Source organism: Leuciscus leuciscus (assembly GCF_965113295.1).
Source record: "Leuciscus leuciscus genome assembly, chromosome: 3".
Taxonomy (NCBI): domain Eukaryota; kingdom Metazoa; phylum Chordata; class Actinopteri; order Cypriniformes; family Leuciscidae; genus Leuciscus; species Leuciscus leuciscus.
The window spans coordinates 19,514,061-19,529,936 of record NC_138727.1 but is presented as its reverse complement, the minus strand read 5'-3'; the positions used below and the strand labels follow the sequence as shown (position 1 = coordinate 19,529,936).

General features: G+C 36.9%; 2 protein-coding genes across 3 annotated transcripts in view; one reads left to right on the top strand and one right to left on the bottom strand.

The window, feature by feature from the left end:
* fhip1aa (FHF complex subunit HOOK interacting protein 1Aa) overlaps nucleotides 1-7,999 on the bottom strand; it is a 28,822-nt gene extending 20,823 nt beyond the window's left edge. Inside the window, exon 1 of one of the 2 annotated variants that reach the window (XM_082164371.1) lies at nucleotides 7,746-7,999. The gene's annotated coding sequence lies outside the window, so the exon portion shown is untranslated. The remainder of the gene's footprint in view (nucleotides 1-7,745) is intronic. The other variant, XM_082164370.1, reaches the window with a different exon arrangement.
* A 5,735-nt stretch (nucleotides 8,000-13,734) lies between these two features.
* sh3d19 (SH3 domain containing 19) overlaps nucleotides 13,735-15,876 on the top strand; it is a 33,210-nt gene continuing 31,068 nt past the window's right edge. Inside the window, exon 1 of the mRNA XM_082164369.1 lies at nucleotides 13,735-14,022. Coding sequence (XP_082020495.1) covers nucleotides 13,950-14,022 — 73 coding nt within the window. The 5' untranslated portion in view covers nucleotides 13,735-13,949. The remainder of the gene's footprint in view (nucleotides 14,023-15,876) is intronic.

The following is a 15,876-nucleotide window of genomic DNA, read 5'->3' as shown; positions in this document are numbered from 1 at the left end:
GCTCACAGGAAATGACCAGGGTAAGCATTCTGTTATCAGAAAAACGTGACCCAAATTGCACATACACTCATTAATCAGTGTGAGAGAGGGGTGGACAGAGTAAACCACTGGAGAGGAAACTACACTGGATTCTTGATCTTGTTCTACTTCTTCAAAGAGATCACAGGAGATACTGGGACAAAACTGGGACAGAGGCACTACAGATATTAGGAAATGACTTTCCTGACAGAGCAGCACAGATGCCTTATCTTAGTAATGGTCTAACGTGTGGGTGTATGAGAATGAGGTCACTCATGATGAGCACACAGGATCTGAGTTTACCTCAGATTAACAGCACTTATCCAATTAAGGTCATTTAGTTAAGCATGTTAATTAGATACTTTCCAATTCCTGAGAAATTACAAACCACAAAAAAAGAATCATTTTAAGGTAAATGTATAATCCAAAAAGACAGTCTCACAACACTTCTCCATTTTTGCCTGCTTAGGACTGAGAAACTGAATTTTATCTGATCACCAATGCTGGTCACATCCTATAAAGCAGGTATGAAATGACATCACCCTTTAAATGTCATGCCACACCACTGAAAAACAGGTTTCATGTGTTTGTAGTCACGCCAAAACCCACAGGACCTCATAAGAGCACCTGTTCCCAAATGAGAAAAAAAATAATCACTTTAAAAAGTAATGTGATAGTGGTCAGGGCTGGACTATTTGTTTGGAGTCCCTTTGTGATTGACTCTCCTTTGAGAATGGGTTGGGTTTCACGCCCCGCAGGCCAAAAGGAGTGTCCTTGGAGCTTTTCATGCTGAAGCGAGAGGTTGAGTAAGACAGTCCCACCCTATCACAGGGCTGTCGTAACTTGTGTTGGAGATTGTTCTGTGCGCATTCATTTACTAGCACTTGCCTGACACATTCCACGCCATATGTTCGACTGCCATATGTCAGATCAGTAGCTCAGAACATTCATTTGAAGCAAGGTTGAAATGAGGTCGGTTAAATGAACAGCAGCATTGCAGCATTACTCAGAAAAACAACTCATTAAGATGTAGACTTTTACAAGTCATTGAAATTTGGCATTAGGGTTAAATAATGAAACGGAACAAGAAAACATACTGAGTAAATAATCTATTCTATAAAACTACACTTTAAATTCTATTCTTAGTGTATTGAAAACTAAAATGACTCATTTTAAATGCTACATGCAAATTAAGCGTTGCATAGTGTGAAAATGGGTATTCACTGGGATTTGCTAAAGAAAGAATACATTTAACAAGTTACTTTTTTTTTAAAGATTAAATTTAAATGAGTGGTAAATGATGGCAAATGTAATTTGAAATGAAAATAGGGGCAAATGAGCAAGGATAATTAAATATTCAATATCCAATCATTTCATAATTAATTAGCTCTTGCAATTCATTTGATTAAATGTTTAAATAGACTGATAGCCATAGGCATGACAATTTCAGAAAAATAAAATAAAACCACTAAAACAAAAATCTATAAGTAAAAATTACCAATATCACAAAATTACCACATTACCACATTACCAATAGACAGTAATGCATGGTTTTTGATCTCGTATGACTTTGAAGATGGGAACACCTGGCCCTTCCTCTTTTCTCTTTCACTCTCTCTCTTTCTGTCACACACACAGTGATGCACGTACACATGAAGGACGCCCAAGCAAATCAAAGCAGGGACATTTGTCATGATCAAGCGCTGTCTGAAGACACACAAGGGAATTCACCAGGAGTCCTGCATGGTGCCCATGGTGACTGGGTGACGTGAGGGCGATTACAGTGACAGAGACTACTGAAAAATTTACAATGGATGCAATGAGACAACTACTGCCTCAGGTACTGATCCCGGCTCAGGTCACGATTTCTGACCTGAAAGCAAACCCACACATGAAAAAACATTTTCAAAAGTTACATCTGCCCATGGAATCATAAAGGGCAGCAATGCATTAAGATCTTTAAATGATTAGTTATTGTTTTGCAAAATGCAGCAGATAACCAGAACCCTTATCATAATTTTATGGCCTGTGAAGGTTTTACTGTATGCAAGCTAGATTCAAACACGTGCTGTGTGTTATACTATACTGTCTGTTCCCTACCCAGAGTTCAAAGCACCTGATCTGCATAAATATTATTAACACACCACCTGTCTCTATCTCCTGATTGTTGGGAACTGCACAGGCCTGGAGACAACTTGGGACCAGTAACTATGGGGACATTCGCAACCCGAGTGTTACTTGCAAACAGGGAAGTAGGCTGGGGAGACAACGACTTTACATAATGCAAGAACCCATGCAAATATGGCATGTTTGCATGTTTTCATACAAAACATGGTTGGTGTTCATCTTGTGTTTACAGAGCGTGACTGTTTCCACACTTACAAGTAGTAAAGAAAATCTGACACAACAATCCTGACTAAACACACACAGAGAGAAACAGAAAATCTATGACACCAAGCAAGGCAATCCTTCCCAGTTCCCACAGAAGAAAGCTTTTCAAAATGAAAGGATTTTATGATGCTGCCTGTTACACTGAGATAAAACAAAACTATGGTGGCCCCATTAAGTCAAACAAAGGAACAGCAGTCAGGTGTTTGCCTTTTGTGATAAAGTACACCATTATGAAATCCTGCAGGCTTAAAGGTGTGCTCACTATTTAAAAGTAGTTTTATGCTACACAGAGTGGGTTGTGCTCTCATGGGAGCTAGCAATAACATTTACAATTCCTATTTATGGAATATTACAGCATTTATTTTAAATTATTTTACTTTTTTTTTTAATTCATGTGCCCTCGTAATCTTTAATCTAAATAACTTCCCCTCCCTCTTAAAACAACATCTCTTCTTTTCTTTGATGATGTGTTTACTGGCACGAGGGTGGGACATCCTGTCACTCACATGAGATCACAGCAATAGCAAACCTCAGCCATCCAATCATCCAATCAATTCGCAATAGACCAAATCAAGTCCTACCCTATATATACTTTTTTTTTTCTTGCTGTTTCACTCGGATATACATCACAACTTCTGTTTCATGCCGACTTTAAGATCACATGACCAACTGTGTCACGCAATTGACTGGGCGACTCACAATTCTCTAAAAAATGCTAGGTTATTTTTTCTACCCAAACCATTTTTTCAGTGTTTGGGTAGTTTTTGTGTTGGTTATAGAGCACAGGCTTTTTGCATTCTCTTCAGAGAGCAGTTCTCAGCGCCACCAAATTGGTGAATTTCTTTGGTGTTTTTACATGTTTGCGTATGTTTTATTTCATTTATAAAATTGTTACTGTGCTGTAAACCATTTAATCTTATGCAAAGCAACATACCCTGTATGCAAGTCACCTAAACGAGAGTCGCACCAGAATTGAAACACCTGATTCCTTGCATAAAATAAATGATTTTATGCGCAAAGATACTGAATCTAACTGGGTACTGTTTGTTTAGGGGCAAATTATAGATTCAGTCACAGCATATTTCAGCTATGAGTGAAACGCGGGGTGGCGGTCTGAAGTTAGCAGTTCTCCAGCCGAACACAGTGGAAACGGGATAACAGAGACTGATTGATTACACCTGATTTACATTACTTTTAATGTTTAATTTTTACTTCTTAAATGTTTTAAAACTGTATAAAATACTGTATTAAGAACTACTCATTGAAAAAAGGAAGATATCACGTAGACCAGTGGCTGTGTGAGTATTTGACAAAAGTTTAGGTTTATGATTTAAGTTAATCTGTGTAGGAATGCATCTAAAGTCTGACGTGTTTTGTGTTTCATAGCGAAGTGTTACTCCGTTATCATTTACATGTGTGGAGAGAGCGCGTCTCAAACTCCATCTCTGCATATTCTGTGAGTTTGGGTTGCTTATAACGTTCATCTGGGAACGCAATGTGCGCCATTTCACCAGATTTGTTACGTAAATAATTTACAAACCTACGCCAACACAGGAGAATACGATCAATAGGTTTCTAAATATGCAAACTGTTCATTGCCAGTTTGCATGTTTTGATGTCCACATGTTCTTTGTAATGCTGTAGCATTTAAGAAGTGACCAAATATTAAAGACTAAGTGGACATTTTAATTAAATGTTTGGCCAATATTAAACAAGGATTTGATCTGCTGTAAAGTGTAACAACAATTATCAGGCCGTTGGCGCCTCTTCAGGCATTTGTTATAATTTGTAATGTACATAATATGATTGTGTTTATATTATGTATATTACATTATGCAGTTTAACAGTGTTGTTCAACAAAATCATATGATTACTTTCTTTTGATACTGTGTTTGAATGAATTACTATTGCCTCATTTTTAATATAAATCTATTTTAAGTCATTTTAAAGGCTATTATTGTTTGCATGGGTCTATTTTTAGTACCACAAAAAAATATCAGATTACTCGATTAATTGTCAAAATAATCGTCACAGCCATAGATTAAGAAAAAAACATTTCAAAGTGCACCTGCATTGTATTTTTCCAGTATTATATTTAGTCATTGAAGAGTTCTTAAAAATAGTGTTAATTGTGTTCTTGTGAACCCAATATTGTGTATCGTCTCATCTTGTGAGTGAAGAGTATTGTCACACCCCTAATAAATGCATATTTAAACAATAAAAAAAACAAATGGTTACAAATCCTCATAAGACACACCCAATTCAACAGCGTAATCTAGCGGGATGGCATGGGCCTGTATGAGTGCCATTCACCTGTCCAAACAGAATAAGTGTAAGTACAAAATAAAATGTAGCCTACAAACAAGCAGTGCCTGCTGGAGAGATGAAACTGAGAAAATTCATAGCTCCCAAGCTACAGATTGAGGATAAACAGCAAAACATCAAGCACAAACAGGACAGCTACAGTGAAATGCAGCAGCCAACTGCATTAACCATCAAGAATATACATTTGTTGCGATTGAATCTGAAAATGTAATTTATCAAATGGAGAAAAACATTTATGGGTGGGAACAAAACCCAAAAGCAAACACATAACCCCATTTGAGGGAAAGGGTAAAAAGAGAAAAACAACAAAAACAAAATGTAATTTTGTGTGAAAGCAGAAAAAGAGGCAAAAAAGGGTAAAAACTAAATGTAATAAAATAAAATAAAATAAACGATAGCCTACCAAGCCACAGCAGTTGATAAGTTTCATGCATCCAAGCCAATGGGTGTTGTCGTGTAAATGAATGGCTAGAATATTAAATGTTTTCTGTTGAAAATGGTGTTGTGTAAGTGGCCCCAAATAACTAATGATTTTTACAATGGAAATTAATCAATCAAAAACTTACTTAAGCTAGACAATGACTTTCTTCTAGAGCTACTGTACAGCCAAAACTATCTTTGTTGTATTAATTTCCTATTATCACAGTTAAGCTGCTTTGAAATAATCTGTATTGTAAAAAGCGCTATATAAATGAAGGTGACTTGACTATATATAAAGCCCAACACCATAGGATGAAGAAGAGAAGGCAAACAAAGGCTTATTGAAGGCACCTTTAAAATGATTATTGGCCTTCTCTTGGCGTTAAACTTCTTTAGGCTTTAAAAAGGCTATTCGAGTTCAGGATGTGTTCATGAGTACCAATCTCGTAATTAAATCATCTTCTGAAAATGCCTAAGGAAACAACATAAACACTGTCCTGACATGATTCTGATATAACAGGCATGCTACATCATTGTTGGTTTGCTAGCATTTATCAAAACGTGTGAGATGTTTACATAATGAGCAAAGACTGTTTGTGTATGATTCAAAGGGGAAGGGCAAACAAAATGAGGCAGATCGTAAAAAATGATAGAAAGAAGAGGGAATGTTTGCACACAGAAAACCCTCACGACGTGGTTTGTCTCACAAAGCAAAAGAGATGCACGCATGCTCCAGTTACACAAGTCAGATCAAACGCAGAGATGAGAGAGACACAAAGTGCTTTTTGAAGTCTGAACGCTCTTTGCAGTCCCATTGAGCCATTTTTTCCTGTAAGCATTCAATGCCACTTTTTCACCAGGAGTCTCTGATGATTCAGTCAACACGATTTATGAATAGAACATAATAAACCAGAAATTAGTGAAATAACTGGAGGCAGGGATTAACATTTTTGTTTGCCCAACATCGTGACATTCATAGTTAAAGTGATGTACTAATCAGTCACTATTCCCCCAGCATTCCCTATAGTGAGTCTAATGTCACAGTTATGCAGTACTGAAGGTTGGTTGGTGTGTGTGTGTGTGTGTGTGTGTGTCTGTGTCTGTGTGTGAGTGTGAGTGTGTGTGTGTGTGTGTGTGTGTGTGTGTGTGTGTGTGTGTGTGTGTGTGTGTGTGTGTGTGTGTGTGTGTGTGTGTGTGTGTGTGTGTGTGTGTGTGAGATTTAATCTTCAACACAAGACAAGGCTGAACCAGACAGGGGCAAGCAGAGGGGAGGAGCTACGGCTGGAATTGTAGGCTATACTGAAGTTTAGAAACAAGTTAAAGCTGTTAATCTGTCTTCTACTGCAACTCCACATAAAAGTAGCATAAAATCAACCTGAAGGGTTTCTCCTTTCAAAAACCATACAATCCATTATATTCAGCTTGGCAGCTACTGGAAAGCATCATGGACAAGCTTTGAGATGACGCATTTCAGAGTTATTGAGACTATATCTATGTCTGTGGGGATGATAGCATACGTCAGTGTTTCCCAACCCTGTATCCGGAGGCACGCCAACAGTGCACATTTTTGGATGTCTCCCTTATCCGATCAATATATTTCTGGTCTTGGAGTCTCTATAAACAAGCGGAGTTGATTCAGGTGTATTTGATTAGGAAGAGTTTGAAAATGTGTAGTGTTGGTGTGCCTCCAGGAACTGGGTTGGGAACTGCTTTTTTGCTGCTGTAAGCACAAATAAAATTAATTTTTTATAAAATTACTTATCTATTTCAACTTGGTAAAAACATACAGCCATAAAGTCACATGGTTCCAACTTCCATCACAGGTGCAACCAGAAAAAAAGCTTCAGATGTGCAACTTCTTCACTTGTTGCTGAAGAATAACATCACACAGAGGGATCTTCTCATGTGTACGAAGAGCCCTTCCTACAGAGCATTCTTGGAATTCTCACACTTTCTTACTAAATCTAGCAGTGATTTTCTCAGACCCTCCCACTGATCTGTCATATATTCCGTTTCTTCACCCTTAACTTACATTTCTGCTCAGCTCCCCTTTAATTTTTATCCCCACCCTTGTAAAGTTTTCTTGACTGTCTCATTATCAGTGTAAACGTTTGAATTCCAACTTCGTTGAGTCAATCTCAGCATGCACACTGCATTACATTTTAAATAAAAATGATCCATGTGTAAAATATAGGTGTTTCCTGTATGACTAAATTCAAACAAAACATCTGTTGCATTTTTCATGTCATGTCAACAAAGAAGCCAAACTTGGTAGGCTACACTACACAAGAGGAAGATCTTTAGAATGGACAATGGACTGAGTATGTGTATAAATAACTAGGTAGGTTATTAACTATGTGGTTATGTAAATAACTAAAGTTTTGTTTAGTAGTCATGGCTCCATGAAGAGTCCACGCATGTTTTTAACCTAGATCAATCTGCTCATGTTCGGGCTGGATTAGAAACAAGGTACAACTCCGATTTCGAGCAGAACAACACAATAACCCGGTAGAATATTCTTTTTAAAAAATCATAAAACATATAAGAATAAAACAGCACCAACATAGACAGCATTGTAAAATAGCACATACTTCGCCTTTAATGTCCAAACGCTTTTTTTCTTCGACACCTGTCACAACTTCGACTAAGCAGCTGCGTGTCCCTGTGTTATATTCCTCTGTCGTTGAACCAATCATAATACCGTCTCTTTTTCATATTTCATAATCGTGGCTCAGTGCAATTCGCCGCGACGGTTCTATTTATCTGTCAGATCTCACTTTAAAGATCCAGAGAGCTCTGACGCCACGGTTCTTGCTCGGTCACCTGAGTGTGGATTAGAAAGGTGAGCTCCAACACAAGCCCCGCCCCTACTTTCTACACCGACCCGGATTGGCTGCTTGGGCGATTGCTCACTCCTATTTGAATAATTTATTCGTCTCTCACAGTGCGTCTTAAAATAAATAAACAAATAAATACCGGTAAATAACATTCATAATACTGCGTGCGTAGAGACATCACAAGCAATGGCGTATAGCCAGTCACAAACAGTAACAATATCTACATGAGTAGCCTAAATGTTTTAATACATTTCTTTTTGCATAGGCTTTATAATGTCGCCATACAAATAAAAGAAGCCTAATGCCTTGATAATAATTGAGTATAATGTATTCTGACCTGATTCTAACACACTCTTGTTTGATCCTGTAGCAGGTCTCTCACACAGCTACAGCAATACATATTCCCATTTTTTAATGTCATCTGTATTTCAACTGAATTAAAATCAGTTTTGTTACCCTTCACTGGGTGGAGGATGTTCAGGCATTAAATGTGGTAATGTACTGTCTCGTTTTCAACTTTAATAAACATTTCAAGTGGACAATATTGTCAAAAAAAAAAAAATACAAATATATGCCTATATATATAGGCCTATGTCTTTTCTATGGGTACCAGGGTGGGGGTATAAAATTGCTGATACATCGGATAAAAAAGCTTTATGGCACCCCAACAATACCTTTGATTAAGTCAGAAGCAAAAGGAACATAAACATTAACACTAAAGTGGTAAGAATTAATTTAAATAGTAGCCTATTCATAAGCAATTAGTAGAGGGTCGTTATAGGCTAATAATAGAAAATATTATAGTATTATTATCAGAACAGGACACTCGTTTATATCATTCACTATTTACTATAGATAAACATAAATCAAGAGAATGTATGTTTATTGCAATTAAGTTGGCTAGAGACAGATGAGTTGTCAATTTGCATTGTCCAATTGTGCTCGTTTGTGCTCAAACTGGTAATGTTATTACAAGCTATATGGGGGAAGTCAGCCTTACAATGCTAAATCTTCTTAAAATGGTCCACGACAAGAAAAGGTAGGCTATGCCACATTAAAGTATCTCAGAGTAACACATTTATACAGGCTAAGGCTACCCAAATTTAAGAACATACAACTTTAGCCTAACTTTTCCCCACTCCTGCCCAGTTAGTGGCGCTAGTAGGCCTAAACCAAATACCAACTGCGAATAAACGAAGAAGAAAGAAGAAGAACAAGAAGGGAGAAGAAGCATAGGAAGACCTGTCATCACTTGCGCCATAAACGTGTCTCAGTTTGTTATAAAACTTTTGTAAACAAACATTTTGGCTTCGGGAAACATGATGGAGGTTAATGTAACATTAGATAATGTCTCACGAAGAAGGTATTTAACAAAATATCTAGTTAATTAGTGGGTTTGTCGATGTAATTCGGTTTTTGGTTCTGGTAACAAATTTGACAGTGAAAATGAAAGTCATGAAATTATGAAAGTGTATGCTTGGAACTCTCTGGGAAGAAATTATGAAGAAAACTAAATAAAACACCAGTGTTTTATAAAAAAAAGGAAGATTGTGTAGCAGTGATGGTCTCATGGGACAAACGAGGCTTAGTTTTCGAACGAATCAATAAACAAATTGCTTCGCAACATAATTGACTAGAAACACCGCACGCTGGCGACATCTGTTGGTTAAGAGTAAGACGTAAATGTGACGACCAACGAGAACAACCCAAATTCACCGTTTAAATACTGTCTATGAAATTCACACAAACCTAATTTTCTTTCCTGGTTCGGTTGAAACACGCCCCATAATCACAGCCCAATGGAGCAATATCAGACTCACATTCTGACTAGAGTCTGAGTATGACGACGTCAGGCTACTACATCATACAAGAACAAACGAACCGTGAACTTTGACCTGTGAATATAAAATCTATATTAGTGCAATCTGAAGACAGTCACATATTGTGTATCACCAATCCCTTATTGATGATTTGAATCAAGAAAATACATAGTTTTGTTTTTAGGCTTGTTAATACAGTTGTTATTGTATTGCTTCATAAAATCACTTTTAATTTTAATATCATGCTATAATAATCAGTTTAATTAGAAATGAATGCAATTTGTAAAATTATGTGTCCAAATCAAGTGGTGGTAGTAGCCAGGTAACTTAGGAATCCGCTGCCAACACATCCATTCCCTAGCATTCAATTGTAACCATTACAAAAGACAAAAAAAAACTGCAAGAGCATAAAACCCCTGTTGTTGAAAACCTGTGTCTTATAAGTAAAGTTTTTACACCTTAACAGTACAGAATTTACACCTTACAAGGTGGGGCCTGGGTGGTACATTATAATAGACTCAAACCAAATTATGTTCTGTCTTCTCTCTCAGAAACAGCTGCACCCTTGGTCCTACCGCAAGAGGGAGCTGAGTCCCAGTGCTCAAGTCAGAGGGTGGTTGACCAGTTAGATCTTCCTTTGGGGGCCAGTTGAGCTAATAGTGTAATGTGTGTTGCATTTTGGAATATTGCCTTGGCAACAATTTAATGGGACTGATTGGGGAATGAGAAACACTGGGGCAGGAGCTGTGTATTCAGAGACGCAAGAGCGCAAAAGGCAATGGACAGGGGCTCGGTTACGGTTAAATTATAAGAGGAAATATGACGGCGGCACTCACATTGTCGGGAGGGAGGTGTTGTTCAGGGTCGGTTAGGGTTAGGGGCAACGAAGATAGATAAATAGCGGGGACGAGGCGGGAGTGGATAGGGACGGGGAGATAGGAGGGCCATCATTCCTTACTGTGCTGAATGTACCTTATGTGCTGGTGGCTGATGGGATCCCAGTAGTCGCTGGCATGTTAAGTAGGCTACTGTGCTGCTGATGGGGTCCAAGTAATCACTGGCATGGTTGCGACCCCTGGGATGGTAAATGTTGCACTGGTGACTTACAGCATTATGCATGATGTGGGACGCTGCTTGCATTTACAAACATCTAAATGATTTTGAAAATCAGAGAGTGGTAATGTACTGTAATATATACACACACACACATATATGGAGAGAGTTTTTTTTTTTTTTTTTTTTGAGTATTTTCTGGTTTATTTTTCCCTTTTGTTGTTTCTTTGGTACTTTGGATTTTTTGTCATTTTTGTGGGCACTTTCTACACTGTGCATGGACAAACCTCTGACAATGTAAATAAATTCCTCCTTGCACGAAGTGCTTCTGCGAGTGCGCCATCATTCTACATCCCTTACTTTACGGACTCACATTAGATCCCCGAAGGCGAGCTGGTGGGCTCGTCTTCATCACAGAAATCATGCAGAAAACCAACTAATTCCAAATGGACTACGACGAATACTATTTCTTGCCACCTTATATTAGCATATAACTCAAGACATTCAAACCACATTCAACTGCCTTTTTGAAGTGAATTTGAATGTGTGCATTCAATTTGTCTCATCTGGTTGGTTTAAAAACAATGGCAACACATACAAGTTAAAACAAACAGCTGCTAAATATAATTCTCTAATAATAATAAAAACTTCTTAAAATGCGAACATTTCTCCAGAACGTGAACTTTCTCCATTTTCAGGGGGATCTGATAAAAAAAAATTAAAAAAACGTCATTCGATTACGTTAACAATAGTTAAACAGATAATAAGCATAAATGTTATATTAGGGAGACCGGGGATGGTTGTAACACTTTTTGCTTCTATAACTCGCTGAAATTTTTAGCTTGAGTTCTCAAACCCTTATACAAATTACCCACATTTGTTTACTATAAATGGAACCAATTCAACCCTACCGGTGTAGGTTGTAACGCTGGGGTAAGTTGTAACAATAGACAAAAGAAGTAAAATTGGATGCCATACCATATATTGTTCAAAAACAGATTAATTGAAATAAAATAACAATGTCTCTCTCTCTCTCTCATTAACAGACTATGTCTGTTTGACTCACGTGTGTGTGTTTAAATTTGTCTACTAGAACAAACTTACTTAACAGTACACTTAATAATAACACTAGGCTACTACAATGTACCTAATTAAATAACATCTTTGTACATCTTTAAGTCTAACAAAAAATAGCATGTCAATGTGCGTGTGAGTGTGTGTATATTCTTAATCAAAGTCACAGTTCTGACAGATGAATGATGCTGGTCACCCTGGAGTCCAGGCTTAATGGGCCCAGAAAAAGCATAGGGCCCATTTCACCCAAACCTTCTTTGGCTTTGAGTTGTTAAATGGCTCCATGCAAACCACTTTATTTAAAACACTGGCAGAGACACCTATATCAGTCTTTCTTTTCCATACCCTAGTTATTCTTTAAAAACATTAAAATCAATAAAATTCTTAGTTATATTCTTAGTAAGGGGATGATTGCCGTCAGCCAATGTTTAGCTAGTATTAGCATGGTGGTTTGAAATTAGCAGGGGGGAAATGCATCACATATTGCCTAAGAAACTATTTAATCTAATATATCAGTCATACAAATGATCTGCAATAGTACAGATACTAAACAAAATATAGTATTGGTCAAAATTTTTACTTTTTGACCACAAAATGTTACTCTACATTCTGCATGTGCCTGTTCCAGCCTTGACAATCACCATGCTGGATCGGGGAGGAAAATACTGAAGTGATCACGCCGTCAATGGAATTGATGGTGTTACAACTCTCCCCATGTTACAACCATCCCCGGTCTCCCCTACTTATTTTCTTAAATCAGTCTAGCGACGTTTCTGTCTTTTTTTTTTTCACGTCAGCATTTTCAAGCTCATAGCAAAAATATTCTGGCTAAAATTTTCCATCCAAACACAAGAGGGCAGAAGAGCATCACTGCGCTCTTCGGTGAAAAAAAGTCCTTAGAACTCCAAAACTTTTGTTTGAAATAATGTTAAAAAATACTATAATAATAATAATATTATAACAATAACTGTTTAACAATAAGTAAAGCAAAAATGTAAAATTAAAAAAGACTTATAGCCTCATGCACTAGGGCTAGGCTAATCATCGGGATCAGAGAATGTCTCATGTACAGTGATACAATTTCCATGTATCTTTTCAAAAGATGTAGCCTATCTTTAAGTGTAGGCTATCTTTAAAAAATATTGTACACTATATAGACTATAGCTAGTATTTTAAATAAGATTGATTATCTCATTGTTTCCTCATTTTAATTAGACACCAATATTCAATATATCTGACAACTGGCAAATACAGTATGTTGGCTATTCAATATCATCAGGACAAAAATTAGGCTATATTTAATAATCTACAAGAATTTTGGAGATCACAGATTTCTTTACAGACTAATTATATAAAACCAGTGTGTACCACAACCAATGGTATTACAGATGAATTTCTATGCATTTTTAGTAGCCTACATTTCTAGTGGTACATTCAACCTTCCACAGAGAGACCATAATGGATTTCTTATCCTGGCCTCTGGTGGACAACATTAAAGTTTTCTTTCCTTTCATTTAATAGGCTACTGCAGTCATGTCATGGTATGGAGTCACATAGGCTACAGGTACACAAATAAATATTAATCTTATTTTAAGTGTTTTCTAATTTCTTATTTAATCTTATAAATCTTCTTTAATCGTATCATTATTACCTTTTTTTTGTCTTTTCCGCCCTCTGCTGAACAGCATGTACAGACGCGCGTGCACAGCACACTCTCTCACACACACACACACACACACACACACACACACACACACACACACACACACACACAGCTTGTCATGACATGATGCTCGCGCAAAAGCGCCAAGCGCAGTGTTCAGTTCATCAACAGTTCCTGTTTAACAGACACACACAGGTCTGCGATAACTCAAACTATACAACTGACTTTTTTATTTAAACAAAACATACCGTTAGAGTTTCTAAAGAGAATTCAGACATCTTCTCAGTTTTGTTTAATTTACGCAAGTTAAAGGTCTGGATTTTAAACACGGACATAGCCGTTAAACTAATGGCTGAAGCACGGAATGATGGAGATGAAGAATTTCCAAATGTTTCTATTACGAGGAGAAAAGATTCAACAGGTAGGACAATTATTACTGTTACAATTACTTCTCTGTGACAGATTTAAGATTCTGTAGTTTCACATCACAAGACTGTTATGTTTTGTGACTGTTTAAAATCAGCGTGGTTCACGGATTTTGCAGACATCGGACAAAAATGTCACACAGTCACCTACCATTACTTTTGAAAAAAGTCCACTTTATTAATCAGATATTATCAATATAATATTCTTCACGCAAATGTACCATTACATTTAATTTTGTCTTTATTTTATTAAAATGATGGCATTGCATTATCATTCACTTAAAAAGTAAAAAAAAAAAACTTTTTTGTTTTTGCAACTTGGTCCCTATGCTTGGTCCCTACTTTTTGTCAACACTCTCTTAGATAGGCTATGCCTACATGAAACATTATACAATCAATACATATCAAAATCATCCATCATCCTGATAGTCATCTTTCCATATTTTGGTTGTTTATTTACATCGGCTATTAACTTAGTCTATTTGCGGTTTTAAGACAATTTCTCTAATTTTCAAATCCTAGTAGTATAGGCTACACCAGAAAATATAAAAATTGGCTTCTGCATGTCTGAAATAATTTGTTAACACTACTATTTAAAAACTTCCAATTAATTTAAAGTGAATGCATCTTTTGACAATATTAATAAAAAATATTTGTCACATTGTTTATTTATCCAATGGTGCTGCTGACCCATATAATGAGGAAAAGGAAAACACATTCTGTGAGAAAATTGAAGGAATTGCACCCAAACATTATTGGCCTATACCTCTGGTTCACAATATTCAAGATTTTTTTTAATGTATTATTATTTAGCATAGGCAATTTGTTAATCACATTGAAAAATATCAGAAAGTAAAAACTAATCTGTGGAAAGTTCCTCCTCAACATGGGTGTATATCGGTGAGTCAGCTGTGAGTGGGAGGAAAAACAGCAGGTTACAGCTTTTCCCCTATGTTGACACACAACAGGTGACACAACTGAGGAAACATGAGGCAGCAGTTGTGCTTGCAGCAGCCTGTGTGAAAGCATACCACCTGTGCAGCGTCATATGTGTGTCTGGACAGTTGGCATACTCAACATATTAAACTGTCTCACATGTTGTTCAGTCTTTCATATGATTTTTTTTTATGGTACAAAAACATAGGCTTAGTTTGGAACCTTGAAGCATTGTTTATAGAGGAAAATATGAAATTGGTGTCAGTGGGTACATGTCTCCTGCCTACCCCTAATCTCATCTACTCAAAGGCACCATAAAATCAAAATGAACCATTCTTATTTGATATGGAATGTTGCAGTATTTATTATGAAGTATTTATCCGTGCACATCATTATTTTAATTTTTTTTAATCATGTGCCCTGCCCTCCTTATCTTAAATAAAAAGAACTTTCCCTCTCTCTTGCAACAACATTTGTTCTCTTCTCTGATGATTCAGCGGCGCAATGCGAGACAACCTGTCACTCAAATCAATAGCAAAAGACAACCATCCAACGAGCCAGTCATTTCCCGATGGACAAAATCAAGTCCGGTCATACATTTTTGGGGGTTTCACCTGGATATACAACACAATAGGGAAGAAAAGGCGATTGCAACTTCCGTTTCATGCCGACTTTAAAAAATGTATGTTGAAGTCATGATGAAATGCTCCAGTTTCAACATGTTCCAGCAGACTGTTATCATAGCATTATCTACGCTCTGCATTGGGCAGCACCTGGAAAGTCCTGTTTTCATTAAAATTCTTTAACCATACAGTTCAGCATTACACAATATTAGTTCTGTCCCTTGAATTTGATTGGTTGAGTGTTCTGATATGCACTGCTAGTGGTGGTGATTTTGTTATCTTTCTGCACGT